Source organism: Acanthopagrus latus, chromosome 4 (genome assembly GCF_904848185.1).
Source record: "Acanthopagrus latus isolate v.2019 chromosome 4, fAcaLat1.1, whole genome shotgun sequence".
NCBI lineage: Eukaryota > Metazoa > Chordata > Actinopteri > Spariformes > Sparidae > Acanthopagrus > Acanthopagrus latus.
The window spans coordinates 25779077-25795036 of NC_051042.1; the positions used below are offsets into that span (position 1 = coordinate 25779077).

The window sequence follows — 15960 nt, forward strand, 5'->3', positions numbered from 1 at the left end:
GTTTTTGACCACCAGTACCGGTATGGAGCGACGTCTTCACCCATGGGTCCAGATTCTGTTTGCACTGTGCATGTGCATTAGGACGCACTTGAATGGGGTTGGTAATTAAAAGTCCTGCTGCCAGTTTTGGGCCAGTTGGTGGCAAAGATGCACAACACAATGTGCCTGCAAAGACAGACACAGAGAAAAATAGTTTAACACATTTATTTGACCTCAAGGATAAACCTGAAAAGGCCAATGTCATTTTTTCATTTCATGGACAAAGCTGAGCGAGTGAAATAAAGGCCTCAGTATATCTCCAACAACTGTCCCAGTTTGCTTGAAGTCATAGGCTGGTGAGGCTGAGGATAGGAAATGCTAATATTTGACCAACGATCACAGTTATTTTAAATATCATAGATTATTATGTTTACAAGTAAGCTGTCATCACAAAACCTGTTTCATAATATTCTAGTAACAGATCATTCACAGTAATCTCTCAAAATCAACAGGATAGGTATGTTGAAACAGTTGTTTAAAAACTTAAAGGAAGGATCCAGGATTGCAAATTAATTCAATGATATGAGAGGCTGCTCTCAGTCATTTGAAACATTTCCATGAATGCAGTAATGTCACTACAGCAAATACTGTGGGACAGTGAAGCAGCAAAACTAAAAGTTGTATTATAACTTGACAGAACAGAGGAAACTCTCCAGAGGAAACACAACACAGCACAGGTATTGTCTTTATGTTATTCGTGTGTGTTTGTCAGGATGTGTTTCACTGTAATCAGACACAGAGTTGATGATAATGGAGAGGAGGACAGTCCAGTCTGAGTCTGAGCAAAGTGTCCGCTGCACTCTTCACCAGATGCCGGCTGTGATGCGAGTTTATGTTGCTCCAAAACTCAAAGATGAAAACATTTTCCTTTTGCTCTCACATTTCAGTGCTCTTTATCAAAACAACTTGAAGATACAAGTGCGGTTCTCACAGGTAAACAGCATCCACATCAAGTCTCAGTGCTAAAGCTGTTTAGGACAGCAGTGTGAAAGTTTGGGACTCTGGTGTAAAATGAAGACACTCTCTTCCCCAACCTGCTGTCTCCAAATTGTCTCCCCTCCCGTCAAACACTAACACTTTCCCCTTTTAAACACGCTTGCTGACACTTTCTTGGCTCTCTTTTCGTTGATTAGAAACTTTACTTGTTTTCAGATTACTTTATTTTCTCTCTCCGCCAGCAGGATGTGTGCTGCCAGCAGACAGCTGCATACAGCTGTGTCTTCACAGCATTTGACAACATCTTTTACAAGCTTTAGAGTTTTTACACACACACACACACACACACACACACACACACACACACACACACACACACACACACACACACACACACACACACACACTCTCTCTCTCTACGGGTGTTGAGTTCAGCGGTACCCTGACACACTAACGAGGGGAAAGAAACGATGTCAGCTGTGTTCACACATCTTGCTACTAAACACACATTTGAGGAGGTTCGGAGCAGAAAATGACAAGGTGCTAGGAGACTTTTGATTTAGAGAGACTCAACAGGGTTGTTTTCTTTAACCACACTACAATCAAAGATTATGTTACAACAAATTCTTCCTAGTGCTTCTGATTCTGAAAAATAGCCTGATATACTCAGCACAGACCATTCAGAAGCTGCAATTGTTGAAACACATTCTAGACACCACTGGCCAGGGCTCCTGGAGTGCATTCTGTAATCATCATCCGAAGAAAAATAAAAAATATAATAACTGCAGCTTCTTGCTGGTACAACTCTGAAATACAGTGTTTTTGTCCTCATTGCAGTGACTGGACGAGACTTTTAAGCACATCTATTCACATGTGTTGCCTGATTCTATCATCTGCGCCGACTGTCTTCTGGCATGTTTGACTGCAATGCGAACATTTGCTTCAAGTAACAAAATGCAGCTACAGCCTGTAAGGTCGTCATTCTCACCGCTGGCACACACAAACATAAACAATGACAACAAGTTCTCACACGTTTCCATCTGGATGGAGCAGTTCTGTCACAACAGGCAGGTGGGAGACACACACACACACACACACACACACACACACACACACACACACACACACACACACACACACACACACACACACACACACACACACACACACAACCATTACAGGAATGCTAAAACAAATGTTTACTGTTTACCTTGGACCTCTTGTTATTGTTATTGTTTATGTACTTTCACTGGCAGTGGTTGTAAATCAGACATCAGCAATCACAGCTACAGGTTACGTCTCTAAATAGCCTGAGATTTTAAATAAAATTAGCTTTTTGTTTTGTTTTTTGCATTTAATCTTAATATTTTTGTAAACATCATGCTTGCAGACGTATTTGTACATGCTGGATATTGATACCAAAAGACCTCTTTTCATTAGCCCATCTGAGTCTGGAATATGGGCTGTCACAGCAGCATTTTCAACTCTACACCCTCAAATTAAATATTATCTCTCTAATAAATCATTTTGTGCAGCTTTACCTCCAGATGACAGCTATATAAGTGAATAATAACCCACCAGTCAAAAATTCTTAGCATCAAAAGCATCTCAAAATTATTTTTCAGTCTGGAGATGTTGCTCTGTAATTATTAATCCACCCTGCTATTTTGCTGAAGTTTTCCCTCACTGGTGATATTAGAACACTTAATTACTGCTGTGATGAAGTGGAGAGTAAAAACACAGCACAGGACAAATGGATCATTTTTTTTAAACACTAGCGCCCCCAAATGGTCTCATCCATGTACCTGTGAAAGACCCAGCAACACAGCATCATATCCACAGATAATGAATAAAGCTACAGAGATCTACACAAAATAAAAATGACTGCATTAAATACAGATATAAAGTTGCTGCCTCCACTATTTGAAAACACAAAGGGTCTTTAGACGAACATTCATGCACACACATACACACATTACAACACATTAACAATGTCTGTGTTCCATTCAAGTGTCCCAGTGAGCCGTGATGGTAAGACACCATGAAATACACCAGGATCCCAAAACTGAATCAGCTAAATCAAATTCAGCCGTCACTGATTTAATCAGTTATGCCTGAGAAATTTCACTGTACAACTCCTAGTTTAGATGCAGACCTGTGATGTTCCTGCTGCCTAATTGTGTTGGTATGAATCTCTAATCATTACAGTGGTGAGCGCTTTTGTTCACATTCAGCATTCAAAAAGTTTCATACAGTTAGAGGGTGAAACCTTCATGGCTCAGTAAAACAGCCTTTTTTCTACCAATCAAAGGTCCTGTTGGCTTAACATGTCACAATACTTTCTTTATTAATAACTGCAGTCTCATTTGACAGTCCTGCAATGCTTGCCTCATAAATGTTTGTGGTGCTGTTAAATCACACTGACTAACACAGAGAGGTGTTTATTATTTTGGCTTCTCCACTTGTATTGACGAGGTTAGTCTAAACAGAACAAACCCCTAATACAAAAGTTAAGCACAGCAAACTACAGCTTACAAATTGTTAGATATGCCAGTGGTTTCATTAAGAATGAACATTATAACAATCATGGAGGATTTATGCAGGGCTGTTGTATTATTAGTTTTAGCTACAGGAGTTCCCAGTAATCTGGGATCTGTTGGTGTCAGCCCAAAAAGCTGAATCATCAAACAGGCTCTTGCTTCAAGTGTAGATGGATGAGAATGGGTGGGAGACTGCATGTTAATGTGCAGAGAGTGCCCTCTGCTGGGTGTCATGATACCATGAACATGTTAAAAACGCAGTCCCCTGAAATGACAATGAAACAAATTATTACCTTCAAATTTCAAAAAAAGTGAAGAAAAGAGAAGAAGGAAAATAAGCTAAGGTTTTTAAACTTTATTATTTACATTACATTATGGAAAGTTAACTTGATGATCGAGCTAATGTTACTGTGGGCTTTACCTTAATGTATCCCATTCCATGCATCAGTTGAAGCCCTGTGCTTGAGGAAAAGTCGTTTATGTTGTCTTACAATAGTTAAAGGAGCGTCAATTCATTGTTGTATCATTTACATATACACTTCTAAATGCATCATGTCTGCTTAATATCCGTTTATAAATGTATTTTCAAAAAAGTAAGTTCAGTTCAATGAGGCGCCTTGTTGCAGACTTCCCCAACAGCCTTCTGCAGGTTCTTTACGGACTCCATCACCAGCCGGAAACTTTCATGGAAGCTGCCATTGCCTTCTTTCACCCAGGCCACCTGGAGCTCTCTGACCCAGGTCAGGATTTCATCCAGCTGCTTCTGCACCTCCCTCTGCTCCTCCAGCTCAGCGAGCAGTGCCTGCCTGGCACAGACTTCAGCTTCATAAGCCCTCTGAACGTCAGCAAGGGACGACTCCAGCTTCAGCACCTCCTGGATGGAACAGGACGACAGTCACAGATATGTAGCTAATAACCCTGTTCTCAACTACATGCAGACACATTTTCTTATATTTGGAGTAGGGATGTTAATGATTAGTCAGTAATCACTGATCAGATTGATTCAATATGTCTAAATCGACAATAAGAGATGGGCACAAATACATCAGAAAGTATCTTACAATAACGGATTACAGATACTTGTTTTTTTTAAAAATATCCAAATAAAACACATGGTATGAAACCATTCAATTTGTAATCTAAAATACAAAAAGACATGTTACACATACATTACATTTTAGCCATTTAGTTTTTTCAGTATTGGTTGGCTATTGAACACCGACAGATGTGAGCTTGGTGATTAAAATGAAGTAATTACTTTGTGTTACTTCGTTTGAAATTCAATAACTTTGTTTACTTTATTTGTTCTTTTAACTACCAATGCAGCCGATTCAGACTTAATGTAAAACATAGATCAAGTGGTAAAAACAGTTTTCTTAAAAGGAATGATTAATCGACAATCGATTGTTGAGGCTGCCGACTGTCGACTAAGAAAATAGTTTGGGGTTCATGACACTATAGAGATTAGGCTTTCATTTACAGGTGTTTACAAACATACTGGGTGAACAGAACGGAAGCTGTCACATCACTACCTGTGTACTGGCTGACCTCCTTCTGACCCACCTGTATGTCCTGGGTGTGTTTGCTGTGGGACTTGTCCTCCGGCAGCAGGACACTGGGCGGGACGGTGAAGCAGCGGTTGACCAGCAGCACCTCCATCCGCTCGGCGAGCTGCTTGAACCGCCTCTCCAGGTACTGCTGCAGCTTCCGGCTACACTCCCTGGCCTGGGACCGCAGCAGCTCCTCGGCCCCGTCCGACTCGCCTTTGCTCAGCTGCCTCACGCACACCTTCTCCACGACGGGTAAAATGTCGCACAGGGAGTCCCGGAAGGCGCTGTAGATCCGTAACATGCAGGTCTCCGGTGTGAAGCCGAAAAACTGTGTCTCGTACAGTTTTAAGGTCGAGGGAGAGAGAGTGTCCGCTCCCTCGTCGGCTCCTCCACAGGTCTCCATCTCCATCTCTTCCCGGGTTTCCCGCGTCATGTTGAACCGCTGACGTTTATTGTTTCCCTTCTTCTTGGTGTGACGTTTCTGGCCATTGCCAAGCGAAGAGGTGGCGCATTACCGCCACCAGGTGGTGCGGAGTGTGGCATAATATGAACAGTGCCATAGAGTGCCATACACTATCCTATCACTTTGACTATGTGTAGACAAAATATCACGTTGATTTTATCATACGTGTAGTTTCTAGGTGACAAAAAAATGTAGCAACTAAAAAGTCAGCAGGATAAAACCGTGGTAGGATTTGATTGGAAATATCAATATGTTAAGCCCCTAAACTAAAAAACAAATAAATACAGTTTTGTTAATTATGTCATAAACTCAATAAAACACCTGCAAAGTAATCTAAACTTTCTGGGAAGATGCGTATAACTGGCAGGCCATCAAAAATGCTATTTTGTATTTTCCCTTTAGTTGTAATATATTATATTTGGGGGGTTCGTACAGATCAAATAACTCAAATACTATCAAACAATGTTGTGTCCCTTACTTCTCTCAATACTTTCCAATCATGTCTGTGGCTCTCAGCATTACTACTCATTTGTTCTTAAAGAAGTTTTTAAAAAGTTCTCAAAGAAACTGTAGTTTTCAGCCAGTTCTGGTGATTGTAAATAGTGCATTTGTCAAGGACAACTTTCAGCTGTTGTATAAGTATTTAGGCCCCAATGCACCAGCATGTTGTATGTGTAACTGAGCCAAGAATAAACTGCAGTGTCCATGTTCATTATAATAAAGAAATATCTCACACAGTGTTATGTTGCCACTTACTGATGTTATTTTAAATATTTTACAGCCAGCAATGGAAATCTATGGCACAGACAATTAAGCTTTAGGCTACAGACTTTGGCTATAGGGACTCCATGGAGTTCACTGACGTTTTTTCTTCTTTGTTGACAATACACAAAATACATTTCTTAAATACAAAAAGACCCCATCTCTTTTTTATCTGTTTTTTTTCTTTTTGCTCTCACTCTGTATTATTTTATTTTGATTGTGCATTTCTTCCTGTATCTATTCTAAAGTCTTATTTCCTGTATGTTTTATGCACTGCCTGTACGTGGCTGTTGAAATGTTTGTTAATAAAACATTTTTAAAAATGGACACGGTGACGTATGACGCACGCACTGGTCACGCCCCCTCGATCGAGCGAAAGGGACATGCGCGCGTGCTCACTTCCTCCACCGCTCAAGCTTCTTTTTGGTCCGTCAGTGTTGATAGCGGCTTTTGCTTCCACACGTGTAATCTTTCCTATGTGAATCTCTCTCTCTCTTTGGGACCCGTTCATCCGCTCATCCCGCTCTGTCACAATAGGTAAACTAACCGTCTGTGTTCAGGGTCTGATTTTTTTTTCTGCAACTGCGCAGCCGCTTGCATGGCGGGGGCAGAGGTTACTGCTGGAAGTTTAGCCGGGTTTGCTCCTGTTAGCATGCTCATGTTAGCTAGCTGATGCGTCTACTTTTTTTGTTGTGGTGAGCTTGTTGCTAGCGCTAGCTAGCTAGCAACCGCAACCGTTCGAGCGGTTTTAAGTGTGACAAATGCACTGGGCTGTACGTGTGTCTCTTTATATGAAGCTTAAATGTGATGTTTACTAAGTGGCGTCTTCTCTTCAGGTGTGAAGCCATAGAAACCGACGACCATGGGGGCTTATCTGTCGCAACCTAACATTACCAAGACCTCTTCCGATGGCGGCAACGGCACCATGAGCTACGGTTTCTCTGCCATGCAGGGCTGGCGTGTGTCCATGGAGGTGAGGCGGAAAATGAACGAGCGGATGGGAAGACAACCATGCAGCCGCTCTGTATCTTGAACATTTTCCCCCACACACACTGGATTGTAGCTTAAATGGCGGGATAAAGGGATGTGCTGCTCTTGCCCGTGTATGGTTGTTTCCATGGAGCTGATTGGTGTCTCTCCAACACATTGAAAGTTTGTCACACCCCCAAACTGGCTTTTTCCGAGGCGTCAGCTGCAGTGATGGATGAAATCCATAGTTCATCCTGGGGGTGTTGTTTAGCGGGCAGAGTTGCATTTTAATCAATCTGCCACAGCACTCAACAGCATATAACTGTGGAGTGTAGTTTGCGTTGTGTCTGCACCCATGTGGCTGTCAGTGTCTTTGTCTTATTTGAGTAAGTCACTTGTGATTAAAAAAGAAATCCACACACATTGCCCAATAATGTGTCTGCCAACTGACGATGATAAAATGGCTCTCAACAGTGTGAGTAATGCAGTTAAAAGACATGTATGGACATGTGCAGTCATAATAACACAATTCTCCTCAACAGCAAGAGAACAAAAACTTATAACAAGATTAAAGTTGTATGACTAATACATGTACCTACATCAGTGTGGAGATAATGTGTTATCTCCTCTGACTCTTCTGTCCTGAACACACATGTTGCTTTTTTCCATTGAAAGAGGATCTTGATTGCTATGATTTGTCCCATTTATAAACTGTCATGCTGTCTGTATTTTAATGTGTATTTTTGTGTCTGTTGTGTTACAGGATGCCCACAATTGTATCCTAGAGTTTGATGAGGAGACGGCCATGTTTGCTGTGTATGATGGACATGGAGGTAACACGCACTGATCAAACGGTCTTCAATTTATAGTATTTTGGACGATACTTTGTGCCATCTGCAGCATTTAATCACTTAGACTCTTTTGGGACACATCTTTATCCTGTCCTGACTTTGACAGTGCCCAAAAGACACAAATCCTTTTCCAAAACAGTTTCTTAAAAAAATACAACTCAACATTTGACATCTCAAGCAGCAAAGAAATAAATGTTATCAAGTGTGTTATCCACAGTTCCCCATTTTTTATTGTTTTGTACACCTCTCTGAATGTGTACACACCTATCCAAAGAATTTATACAACCTTTCTGTTCCCGTGTAGGTGAAGAGGTTGCACTGTACTGTTCAAAGTACCTTCCTGACATCATCAAGGAGCAGAAAACCTACAAAGACGGCAAACTGCAAAAGGTGAGAAGCCATGCAAGCCCACCATCATGGCCTGTCTTGAACAAGTTTGACAGATTTGACAGATCTTCATTAGTTTGTCTTAGTATTAATGTGGTCACCATTTCCATAGTATAGGTACGTTCCCAACACAAATATGAAGGTTCGAGATTGATGAGATTCCATCTTGAACTTAATATAACACAGTGTCACATGACAGTTACCGACAAACAATTTCATGTGTTGTTTCCAGGCTCTGGAGGATGCCTTCTTGGCCATCGACAGCAGAATGACCACAGAGGATGTGATCAAGGAGCTGGTCCAGATCGCTGGGCGGCCCACTGAGGAGCCTCCAGCTGAAAAGGTTGCAGAGGAGGACGATTGTGAGTAAACCCCAAACAATAAAAGGTGTTCAGTGATGTTCGGTATGAACGTGAATATTGACAGTCAAAATGATGCAGTAAAACTGAGCAAAGTTATCCTGACTGTAAAACAAACATATCACAAAGATATGGTGCCTCCTGGCCAGACTGTGCATATATTATTTATTTATATTTGTTGTTTATTTTTCTATACTGCCAATTCAAATCTCAATAAAACCCAAATTGCAGGGCACCGCTTAGCTGAGTTGGTAGCGAGCATGACCCATGTGCAGAGGCTCTGCAGTGGACCTGGGTTCGACTCCCGGCCCGGGGTCCCTTTGCTGCATGCTACTCCCCCTCTCTTACCCTGTTTCCTGTCACACTCTTCAGCTGTACTATCAATAAAGCCAGAAAAGGCCAAAAAAATTACTTTAAAAAAAAAAAATTTGCTATGGCCATAGCTATTAAAGAAAAATACCACTATCACTGTCAAGGCTATACAAATAAAACACAAAGCTGCAATAACTAAGACTTTCAGAACTGCATGCTTCTACAGTGATGCTAGATTTAAAATGTTGGTATCAAATGTTAATCCATGTATCTGCCTTCCTTATAGTGGAGAACGAGGAGGCAGCTTTGCTCCACGAGGAAGCCACAATGACCATAGAGGAGCTACTCGTACGATATGGTCAGAACCGCAATGCTGTCAAGCATGCAGCTGCCATCAGGTAGTCTAACTTTCTGGCTTTTATTTTTACTGTTCAAACAAGGACAGCTCATTTTGAGCCTTAATACACCTTTGAACAGGGACTGGAATTTCTTGGAAGTGCTTCTTTACGGAAATTAAGAATCTTTCGTCGCAACCTCATGTCGACACATAGTCATTACAAATCTCACAAACAGTCCTCCCTTTCTGGTAATTCCCCTTCACAACTGACAGCCCACTGGTCTGCACATAAAACTTATCATCTTATACCACAGTACAATGTTTAAGCTGGAAGCATGTTACATTAAGGACATATCTATACCATTTTATGGCACCTTTTTAAAAGTGACTTTGTTTTTTAATATTTCAAACTTTAGGCAGATGGTATGTCTGTGTTGTTTGTTTGAATTCACTGGAACTAGGATTTGTGGACATGGTTGGGTGAATCTGTTAACATTTTCCAACCTACCGCTGTCATCACAGTAACCGGCAATGGCTGATATATTCCCACAGGTGTGTGTCTGCAGTGCCCCACCTGTAGTATCGGCAGAGTGATTAGTGCAGGCAGTGAGTTTAACCAAATAATAAATAAAACACACTTTTTTCACACTGATAGAAACAAAATGAAACTTAACCCACAACCATTTTTGTTAGTTCAAATATCACAAACTCTGGTTTGGTTGAATTAAACATGTAATTCACCAAGTTAGATATGAAGACAACTGGGACTGAACTTGTAGACCTTAACATGAACAACTGAAGACTTGCCTTTAAGACAGCTATTACGTAAAGCAAGATAAGTTAGTCTGAAGACTTGTGTGACTGACTTATCTTTAGTATTTCTTTGTGTTTGCTCTCAGCGCGGCTGCTAAGAAGGCAGCCGCCTCACAAGCCGAGGCCTCAGGTGACAAAGAGGAAGGTGGGGAAGGACAGAAGAAGGAGGGGATCAATGGGGAGGTGGAGGAGGAGAGCAATGGAAAGGTGAAGGAAGGCGAGGGATCCGCATGCGGGTCGAAGCTAAGAGCCTGCCGGAGAGCAGCAGGTGAAGGCAGTGCTGCAGGTACAGAAACAATTGATTTATAGTTTGCACAATGTACTCACTTTTTTGTAATGGAGGTTATACATGAAAAATCAGTCTCTCCTCGTCTCGCTTCATTTAATTCCATTTTTATTTATCTGTTATGTTTTGTTTCTTCTCTGCAGCAGCTGACTGTGGAGGGTCAGGAAGCTCCAATGGAGAAGAAAAGGCTGGTAAGGCCGAAGGAGACGCAGGTCCCTCCTGCTCCTCTTTGGCCTCGAAGGCTGCAGGGGATTCGAAGTCCAGGTTCTTTGATGACAGCGAGGAGTCTGAGGAAGGAGAAGAGGAGGAGGGCAGTGATGAAGAGGTGTGAGGAGAGCAGGAGACCAGAATGAGCCATACTGCTTGGTTGTAAAGCCCACTCACTCTGACTTGAAAAGCATTGTAACGCTTGTTTGTTTGTCTGTTAGGATGGCAGCGAGGAGGAAGAGGGTGACAGCAGTGAGTTGGAAGAAGAAGAGGATACAGAGGAGGGAGAGGAAGACTCTGAGGATGAAGAGGAGGAAGAAATGTGCCTACCTGGAATGGATGGCAAGGAGGAGGTGAGTGTGGCTAAAACAGATTTAATTAACATATTCACGACATATGAAGAAGCATCCTACCACTGTCATTTTGGGGATTAGGCAGTCTTTACATCTTACTGAACATTTTTGATGTCAAGTTGAAAGATGAATCTTTCCGTGGAAATGACCTCAGGGTGGACGTGATTCGGTGAGGTATTGAGGTTTTGGGCAGACAGCATCTGCTTTGAAGCATTAGACGGATCAGATGTTTGTTTTAGAGCAAAATATGATAAAATGCTCTCTGATTCACAAACTCATGGCTGGCTGCAGATAGAAAATGTTTTAACAATGTGTAATAAGAACGAGAACAATCAGGAAACATTTCTTGAATGAAATATTATACACAATGAAGTAGAAGAATAATGAAATCATTGAGTGTGAACTGGTTGACTTAAGAGTGGGAACAGACATGCAGTGTTTCTGGAAATAACTGACTGATAAATGACACTTCCAGTTTTATATTTACCTGACATTGATCTTGCTCACTTACCAAAATATTTGGAATTCTTGACATAAATTGTCAAATAAGTGTTGGATAGTACTAATATGGTCACTGGTGTGATTAATCATATGGGAAGCATTTATGTAACACATTCCAGCCGTAAGGCCAACTAACAGCCTGCAGTTTGTTGGAGGGCCACATTGCAGCAGAGGCCAAATTAAGTGATTTACTTTGTTTAAATGGAAGAAGCTTTCGTGGCTGTTTTAAATTCTTTCTCCGCAGAACACTTTTGTCTATGTCATGACATAAATGGGAAATAATTATCAGGGGGAATTACACAAAAGATTCACATTCTTTGTCTTTTATGGAAAGAGGGTCTTGGTCTTTTTATAGTTGGTATAAAACATCAGATATCTTTAAACAGTGATCATGTTTCCCGTGTTCATGCATTCACAGCCTGGCTCAGACAGCGGCACTACAGCTGTCGTGGCTCTGATCCGAGGAAAACAGCTGATCGTGGCCAATGCTGGAGACTCCCGCTGCGTGGTGTCTGAGCGCGGTACGTCCAAACTATTTGGTGCCTATTTACCTTGATGGAAGTGTTGTATTGTAAAGGACAGTCTCAGTGTGTGTCTTGAATGAGTGGAACACATCATACTTTATCTCAAAAACACTTTCATGAGGTTTGACCAAGTTTGGGTTAACAACAGCAACATATTTACAAGGACCTGCAAGCAATCACACGCTCAAATGCTTTGCTGTAACCTTGAATGAAATGTAAGAGCTGCGTACCCGTGTCTCTGTAGGCAAAGCTGTCGACATGTCGTACGACCACAAGCCAGAAGACGAGGTGGAACTGGCTCGCATCAAAAACGCTGGAGGGAAAGTGACCATGGATGGACGGGTGAATGGTGGACTGAACCTCTCCAGAGCTATTGGTATGGCTGAAGTATTGTGTGACTTTGTGAAATTATTGCATTAGATTAAACTCACTAGCAGCTGCAACCTAAAATATTAAGGACACCACATATGTGAGAAGGACATATTTCTCTTAACCAGCTGTTAATGTGACTCACAGGTGACCACTTCTACAAGAGGAACAAGGTTCTGCCTCCAGAGGAGCAGATGATTTCTGCGATGCCAGACGTCAAAGTTTTGACACTTAACGATGATCACGACTTCATGGTCATCGCCTGTGACGGCATCTGGTGAGTTTTGAGGGGTTTCACGATTACTTCCTTGTAACTTTACACCGGATAAACATCTGTGAGGCAACTACAAGCGAAACAATTCAGTTTGTACCTCCTAAGGCAGACGAACACACAGCATAACAGCTTTTGCAGTGTTGCCAGGATCACTGCAACAACAGGACATTTTTATTAACCAGTTGCCATGTTAATGCATGTGAGGGTGTTTTATTTATTTTTTTTGGATATGTCGTCTGTGTGTTAAGCTTTATTAAGCCCATTTCTGTTTGTGTTGCATGCAGGAATGTGCTGAGCAGTCAGGAGGTGGTTGACTTCATCAGTGAGAGGATCAAACCAGACCAGACTGGCAAAGTCAGAGCCCTCTCATCCATAGTGGAAGAGGTGAGATGGTGCTCCTGTTGCACAACTGATAATTATGTATAATGATTGAGAGTACAGACATTAAAATAAACTGACTTCAATGTGTCTGCACTTTACTCTGTATAGAAAAAAATATGTTCAACTTGATTAGTCACTTGGATTTGATTTTAAACCAGTAGTCAGATAAAAACAACAAACCGTAAATAGATTTTTGCATCTTTAATTTCAAATCTCATGTCTCCTCTTGGCAGCTGTTGGACCACTGTCTGGCCCCAGACACATCTGGAGATGGTACAGGCTGTGACAACATGACCTGCATCATCATCACCCTCCAGCCACACCCGTCCACTGCTCAGTCAGACGACACAAAGAAGAGGAAGCATCCGGAGGGGGCAGAAGGGACCGAGCTGGAGGAGAATGGAAACGACAGCAAAAAGGCTAAAAGTGACTAAAGGCGAAGAAAAACTGTCCCAGAGGAAGCAGCTACACCACAGACACATTCTGTTCAAAATTAAATCCTGACCTCACAAACATCAAGTCACCCTAAAACAGAAATTACAAATTCTATACGGATGCTCAAAGATCGGCCGAACTGAGATCATTGGTATAGTGTTCTTTGTCGTCTGTTTTAGGTGGATTCTCACTTTAACACCCCCTCCAGTTGTTTCTTTTGTTCGCTCTTGTTGGAGAGAAGCTGGACACACTTTTTTTAATTCAGAAGAGGCAGACTCGCCACTCACTGGCATGCTGAATAGCACATTATTTTTCATGTATTTGTAACTAGAAGGAAGATGCAGGATCAACCAGCCTACAGAGAACAGTGTTTATTTCTAAACATTTTAGAGATGTCTCACCATCTCTGCAGATGTGAACTGCACTTTTTTTTTTTTGGTCAATCTTTTTTCCACACAACACATTCACACTGTTTTGGTGGCAGTTTTAGGATAGCTCTCCACAGTGACACATTTTCGTTGCAGTCCTGCACCCTGAAATGTCCACTTTTAGTTTTCAAATGTGAAATTGCACAATGCTCTCTGGTTGTGCCCAAATTACAAGGCAGTCATTGTATTGCAACAAAGTGCCATAAAAACTCTGAATTCCTTTCATAAATTTCCTCAAAGTAACTGAAGAGAAGGGACCCAAAAATGTCTGCAGTTAGATCTAGCTTTCGCATAGATATAACAGATGAAAAAATTATCTAACGAGGGGAAGTTTGTGTCCTTTTTAGCCCACATTGAAGATCAATATGCAGTGAGGAAGCGTGTGTTGGCCTAGTGTTGCACTGAATGTCTTGGTACCCTGTTTCAGGTTCCCCTCTGATGTTGATAACCCACCCTGAGTTTGTTCAGGGACAGTTTGTGTGACCACAGCCAGAGGAACTGAAGTATTAGGGGTATTCGTCCAGTTGCCCTTTTTTTTTTTTCCGCCACTTATAATTTTTCCCATTAGCACCAATTCACAAGTGAGATTTTACTTTCTGTCTTGTCGGTCACATAACAGCCCAATCATCAACCATACATCACCGTAATCTTGCCTTTTTTTTTTCATTCCTTTATTTTCATATGTAAATTTGAAATCTGAAAAGATGCCAGGGTTTTGGAAGCGAGTGTACTTTTCATCTGTAAGATCTGATAGCAGGGAAACTGGCAGCAGGGAAACAAACAGAGACGTAAAAGGATAGCTGCCTTTTTGGAGTTGGTGATTGAAGCCCTGGATTCTAATCATTTTCTTCTTTCTCCCAGAGCGGCAAAATCAAGTCATGTTGTTCCTCCAATTGATGTTCTTGATGTCAAACCCTTTAACGCCCATCCCAGACCCTTCACCCAAACCTTCTAGGGCTTGACATCAAGAGTGTTTGTTGGCTCTGATTCGATTGACAACGTTTTTTTCGTGTTCAATGATCATGATTTGAGAAAAAAAACTCCGCCTGGACTTTCCCACCACACACAGCCGTCTCAAGGACTCTACCATCCACCACCTCACGTAACTCTCCCTGTCTTTCCTCTGTTTCCATTGTAACACCTTTTTAAGATCTATAGGACATGTGTTTTAAGTAAAAAGTATTTCCACTCATTTCTTTTTTTTCTTTCCATTTCTGGTGAATCTGTTTTCTGGCATTTATTTTTATTTTTTTTTTTGTATCCTTTTTGTGAGCACACTCTGAAAACACCATGGCGTTGAACAGAGGAGATGATGCACAAGGTTTTCTTTTTTGAGTGGAAATACAATTTGAAGAACAGAGCACCGAGACAGTATAACTATTAGACCTTTTTTTTTTTCTCCTTATTTGCAGACGCCTCATTTAAACCATACTGTGTGACTGTAAGTTTGTTTCTCGTGTACTATCTCGTCACCTCGCCCTTTTTTCCTGTACATAGTTTTTTCAATACTTGTAATTGAAGAAAAAGAAAATGCTTTTTCTTTGTAATTGTGAGTCAACGTGACATTTTTGGTGCATACTCTTTTGACACCAGTATGTAAGTACATACAAATACATTTTTTTAGATAACGAGTCAACTGTGTATTCCTGTGTGTTTTCTTTAACAGCTGGGTTTCTGTAGAGCTCTTCTGTTGTGAAATTCTGCTCACAGATTTTGTGTTTGCAGAAGTTGTATTGAACAAAACGTTTTCATCAGAAACAATTTTTAGCAACAAAACAAACACTAATTTAGTCTCACAGGTAGTTTAAAACTGACTCACCCCTATGCAGATGGAACATCAGATAAAGTTTCCTAATCCATGAAACATTTCTGGAGCTTCACAGC

At 41.3% G+C, this 15960-nt stretch overlaps 2 protein-coding genes across 3 annotated transcripts; one reads left to right on the top strand and one right to left on the bottom strand.

Annotated features, from left to right (window-relative positions):
* Positions 1–3855: 3855 nt before the first annotated feature.
* mis12 (MIS12 kinetochore complex component) lies at positions 3856–5526 on the bottom strand. Its single transcript, XM_037095509.1, has 2 exons — positions 5079–5526; positions 3856–4389 (listed from the first exon to the last, which is right to left on the bottom strand). The coding sequence occupies exons 1-2, from the start codon at positions 5496–5498 to the stop codon at positions 4120–4122; spliced, it is 690 nt and encodes a 229-aa protein (XP_036951404.1). The 5' UTR covers positions 5499–5526; the 3' UTR covers positions 3856–4119.
* Positions 5527–6654: 1128 nt separating this feature from the next.
* ppm1g (protein phosphatase, Mg2+/Mn2+ dependent, 1G) lies at positions 6655–15712 on the top strand. 2 transcript variants are annotated; one of them, XM_037095508.1, is made up of 14 exons: positions 6655–6827; positions 7127–7263; positions 8023–8092; positions 8415–8500; positions 8730–8859; positions 9455–9566; positions 10405–10604; positions 10751–10929; positions 11033–11164; positions 12084–12186; positions 12434–12565; positions 12706–12835; positions 13117–13216; positions 13447–13647. In XM_037095508.1, exons 2-14 carry the CDS (start codon positions 7153–7155, stop codon positions 13645–13647), a joined length of 1686 nt encoding a protein of 561 aa, XP_036951403.1. In that variant the 5' UTR covers positions 6655–6827; positions 7127–7152. The 2 variants fall into 2 exon arrangements, with proteins under 2 accessions (XP_036951403.1, XP_036951402.1); XM_037095507.1 differs by having other exon boundaries at positions 6660–6827; positions 10748–10929; positions 13447–15712.
* The last annotated feature ends 248 nt before the right edge of the window (positions 15713–15960 follow it).

What these genes read in the sequence shown, in the direction of transcription:
- mis12 (XM_037095509.1), bottom strand. Translation starts at nt 5,498, where the DNA reads ATGACGCGGGAAACCCGGGAAGAGATGGAGATGGAGACCTGTGGAGGA. An exon ending in AACACACCCAGGACATACAG is followed by an intron (nt 4,390 to 5,078) that starts GTGGGTCAGAAG and finishes TGTTCCATCCAG; the next exon opens with GAGGTGCTGAAGCTGGAGTC.
- ppm1g (XM_037095507.1), top strand. Translation starts at nt 7,153, where the DNA reads ATGGGGGCTTATCTGTCGCAACCTAACATTACCAAGACCTCTTCCGAT. An exon ending in GAATGGATGGCAAGGAGGAG is followed by an intron (nt 11,165 to 12,083) that starts GTGAGTGTGGCT and finishes ATGCATTCACAG; the next exon opens with CCTGGCTCAGACAGCGGCAC. An exon ending in GAACCTCTCCAGAGCTATTG is followed by an intron (nt 12,566 to 12,705) that starts GTATGGCTGAAG and finishes TGTGACTCACAG; the next exon opens with GTGACCACTTCTACAAGAGG.